The following is a 4,931-nucleotide window of genomic DNA, read 5'->3' on the forward strand; positions in this document are numbered from 1 at the left end:
AAGTCCTTGCACGAAATTGTTTATACATTTATACTTCGGACCTTTATTTGTTGTTCTTTTGTGTGTGAAATTGGCCAAGTTGTGCTACAATGGTGTTGTGTATTCGCACTGGTCACAAAACAACTCGACAGGACAGAATCTACCACCCTAATTGAGAGGACATTCTTACAATAATATATAACTGCTTTCTTATGAAAGAATGTGTTTATTTATTTCATTATTTTCATAATATTGCTTTGTAATACATCCAATGTATGTTGTATTGGCCACATACAAATTCATGCTGGCATAATGATACATATCTTAATAGAGCAAACGAATTTGCTGTCACACCGTTTTTCAACCAAAAGGGATACAAAATGTTCAAACTTCCTAAATTTCACTTTATTTTATTTCGTTTATTTCATATAAGAAAGAGTGACATCTATCGTAATTTGCTGTATATTGTTTTATGTGAAAGATAATCAATTTATATTACATATTAATCGTATATGCATTTAACTCATGCATGCAGCAACACTGTACTTAGCTGGTACCAAACTTTTATTTCTTATATCCATAAGGTCTGTTCTCATAGAGTATAAAATGTTCATTAAGACGGGTGTTCTGGATATAGAAACACACCAGAGAACGAAGACAGACGATATTTATCGCTGGACGCTACTTCACCGCTCACATCATACACTTCTACAAGAACTGCCTGGCCGATTCCAACATGTATGATAACTGTGTTACCACTCATACTTTCTCTGTCCTGCGTGTTTGTGTGTGGATTAGCTACGGCATCCACTATGTTGACTCCATCTACGGTAAGACGGACGAACGTATGCACACGGGAGTCGAAATGAAACGTAAACAAGTACGTTCCAGATATAGGTGCGGTGAAAGCGCCAGTATAAGGATTGTACACGGCTCTTTCATTCAGCAACACGTGGTTGAATTTAATGGCTTGTCCTGGAGTCATGCTAGAATCAGTACGAGTAAGATAAGCAGAAAATGCTATATTGTGAGGTGACACGATGTTCCGGTTTGTTCTCACTAAAGTTTCCATTCCAGAATTTTGCTTTTCAGATATCCCGCTCTTCCAGTCTCGACACTTATTAAGCAACTCATCTGAATTCTTTACAGGTACATTTTGAGCAATTCGACTGTCATTTCTTGATATCATTTCTACGATTGTATTTAAACAGGTCTGCAAAGAACATATACTCTTGTCCTTGTCCCTGTTTTCCTGCTCCAGGTTGTTTATTCTTTGTTCAAGACGAATATTCTTGTTCTTCAGCTCGTTAATTTCTTTCAATATCGCCATAGTTGTCATGTTTTCTCCGCTATTTCCGTCACTGAGTATATGTCGAACCGCTTCTGTCACCATTGCTTGAAGGTTATTACTGTCTAAATTCGCGGATGCTCCACTAGCATGGGCAATAACAGCCAATATAATAACTTTCGCAATGTACATATTTATACGACCACAGTCAAGTAAATATTCATATAAAATGTTATTTATCCAAGGTATAGTCTATGTGTATGAACGCAGTTTTATCGTGGGCTATTTTTATGCTCGGCGATTGTGGCATGTGATACGTAATATCATTGCAACCATGACTTGTCCCAATTATTAAAACGAAGCTATGACTCTATCTTGTACACATTTTCAATAGCTAAACAGAATATCTAAAACAATTAAACCAACCAAAGCAAATATTTATCAATAGATTATTTTACTGTTTGGTTTACATTTCGAAATAACGAACGAAATAAAACATTTTGAATATTTCGTTTTTTTTCCACACTGGAGCCTAGACATCTTTCGGTCGGCTATTTATCAAGATCATATTTTAACCATAAATAAACTTTTCACATTTAAACCAGAAAAGTAAAGAGGTTAATCAGTATTAATTGCATTATTAGAATAACTGTAAATAAACCACACGATTTGTTTTCTTGACCTATATTTCATGTGATATCTACAATGTACTCACTTTATTTTAGTCGCACAATTATGTTCTAGATAATTATAAACAAGAGGGCTCATATTTTGAAAGACCATATCTAATGTAACCTGCTGACATTCCAAATAAAATAAGAACACTTTTGTTTTCTATCCTTGTTATCAAGTACATATGTACTGGAATTTCTATGACATATATAAAGCTGTGATTGGAAGTATTATATAAACAGTCAGGAGTATTTGTAAGGAGCAAAACATTTTTTTCAGTTAAAAAACTTTTGGATTTAACAATGCACAAGTTTAGTTTCACAGTTTTTATGACATTAATGGCGTTTTGTATCGTGTCTTCAAAGTCAGTTCAAGAAGCACAGTCTGTTGAACTGAATGAAAAAATTAGGATTATTGTCGAAAACATTCTGAAGGAAAGGGAACGTAAGACTAGTGCAGAAAATAGTGACATATACTTACAAAATAGAGTTGAATACCTTGAAACTAAAGTGAAAACTATGGAAGCAAAGCTGGTGGAGCAAAAAGAGACTATTGCTGACTTACAGAATGAGATACGAGGGATACATGATATTGCTGAAGCAATTTTTGAAATGAAAACGGAAAACATTATCGAGAATTCGACAAAAGTTGAAAGAAGTAGTTCTATAAGAAGACAATACCACGGAATAACAGAAAATGGCCGAAGAGTTAGAAGAGCGGCTGCTGTTGGTAACGTGGCCTTTTCAGCGTATCTGACAAATACAAACTCTCATACAGTGATTGGACAGGCGATCAAGTTTGACCAAGTTTTACTCAATAACGGAAGTGGTTATAATGCATACACGGGTGCATTCACAGCACCTGTGACTGGGGTCTATCTCTTCTCGTTCCATTTCGACACAAGAAAACTAACGTTTATTCGTCTCGTAGTAAACGGAGTGAACCAAGTCGATGCCGTAGCGAACCCACATACAAACGCACAGAGCCGTCAATCACAGTCGATGGGAGGAAATACCGCCATTGTTCATGTGAAACATGGTCAAGCTGTCTTGGTAGAAGCCTACGAAATTCCTGATGCCGAGACGGCATCAAGCGATACATTTAGACTCTGCACATTTTCTGGAGTTCTTCTTTACTGACGTTTATACACTTTAAATTGTTCAGAATTTGATTCAAGTAACTAGCTGTATATTGGATATCGTAGTGTTTATTGTACAGTATGAATTGGCATATATAGCAAACTTGCAAATCAGGCTGTTAAATTTCTTCGAGATCAATGTAAAATCATTTGTATAGCAAAGACGTCCATTTTCAGTCTCTGGACGTAACCTATATAGTACTATGTTGTGTTTACATACAAGCTATCTACACAGTTTTTTTTATATATTTCTTGATAAATATCTATGATTGACAACATTATACATAGTATTATGCCAATGGTATGGTAGTGGACTCGTAATGCCATTCGATCACATTTTCTCCGCATGTAATTTTAGTGTTTTCCAGTGATCACCGATTCGTTGCATTTATGTCCTAAATTACCGAAATTAACAGACGATTTCATAATCGTATGGACATTGCCGAATGCCTCTACTGGTCCACCATGTTAAGAAAATGAGTATTTTTCTATTTAAATCGTTACAGCAGTGTTTGCTTCTTTATGCTTGAATCTTCCTAGCTCGTAGCGTTTAAATACGGAAACAAATAAAGCAGTTACTAAAAATGGTGTTGTTTATGTAACATAGAAGTTGTTTTGTCTCGTATATGCAACATGACAGTGTAACTGATAACAATCTTCATGCAACATTAAATTTGACGAGAAATTTGCATTTTCTCTTTTTTATTCTGCAGTGTTATTCTCTTGTTTACATGTACATCGGTTTTTCTCTATTGAAAATATTTGAACATGTAGAACATGTTCTGATATTGTGCCATTCATGGTGACCATGCAAATTTTTCAGTCGCAGAAGAATTTGATAAAAAACTGCCGGCTTATTTCACTTCATCACTGTTAAAAAATTAATTATCATGTGTTTTATAGTACTGGCGTTGATTTACAACGGTCATAACATTTTGACTCGATAGACCCTGGAGAGATATTGTTCAACTCGACTGATAAAAAGAACTGAAAGAAAATTGAACTGGAGGAAATTCACAGTACCTCTAACTGGGGTGTATCTGTTCGCCTTCCATTTCGACCCAAGAATGTTGACATTTGTTAGTCTGGTTGTGAACAGGTCAGGATGGTGAAACGGCATCAAGCAGTACATTTAGACTATGCATGTTTTCCGAAGTACTTCTGTATTAACAATAACCATTCCGACTCATTTTAGCTCTGTTTCAAAATGAATGTGAAATATAACTTAAATTAATTGAATGTATATGTACGTTATAACCTATATAATATGATTGTTTGTATCTACATCAGACCAACGTATTTTTGGTAAGAGGGTGACTATCCGAGGATGATAACCTAACGTGCCCATTTCTCCAGAAGGTAGAACTATGCATACGAAAATATATGACAAGAGAAATGATGACAAATTTTATCTGATCTTTTTTTTTTCACATCGGCAGAAATGTACCTGTACAAGATTTTCCAGATGATTATCCTTGTTTGTTTTTGTGCTCTAGCTTCTATTGAGTAGTTCTAAAATTCATTTTAGGTAGAAGTTAGTTAAGGGATTAACCTGTAATTAAAGTAGATGGTTGAGTTTTGTAACTTACAAGAAGTCGTTTAAAAATAAAACGTAGAAGTTGTTATAAGGTTGTTATAATATTCAAAATGGTCCTTTAAAATACTCGTATGTATTAAGTTCTTCTAACTTTTCTTTTCCCATCACAGTTTACCCCAAAGAAAGTGTCAATAGATATAATCAAAGATATTATCAACCTTCAGTGTTATTATATTTTCTGGTCCTTTGGAATCACGGAGTCCATGCAACAGATATGTAATAGAGTTCTGTTTAAGCCGGTACTATGGGGCGTGAGA

General features: G+C 34.9%; 2 protein-coding genes across 2 annotated transcripts; one reads left to right on the forward strand and one right to left on the reverse strand.

The window, feature by feature from the left end:
* Positions 1-373: 373 nt before the first annotated feature.
* Positions 374-1,568, reverse strand: LOC123559249 (uncharacterized). Its single transcript, XM_045351049.2, has one exon. It carries the CDS (start codon positions 1,457-1,459, stop codon positions 593-595), a length of 867 nt encoding a protein of 288 aa, XP_045206984.2. The 5' UTR covers positions 1,460-1,568; the 3' UTR covers positions 374-592.
* A 457-nt stretch (positions 1,569-2,025) lies between these two features.
* LOC123559250 (uncharacterized) lies at positions 2,026-4,699 on the forward strand. The gene has a single exon (XM_045351050.2). The coding sequence runs from the start codon at positions 2,242-2,244 to the stop codon at positions 3,076-3,078; it is 837 nt and encodes a 278-aa protein (XP_045206985.2). The 5' UTR covers positions 2,026-2,241; the 3' UTR covers positions 3,079-4,699.
* Positions 4,700-4,931: the final 232 nt, after the last annotated feature.

The sequence above is a fragment of the Mercenaria mercenaria genome, chromosome 5 (genome assembly GCF_021730395.1).
Source record: "Mercenaria mercenaria strain notata chromosome 5, MADL_Memer_1, whole genome shotgun sequence".
NCBI classification, from domain to species: Eukaryota; Metazoa; Mollusca; class Bivalvia; order Venerida; family Veneridae; genus Mercenaria; species Mercenaria mercenaria.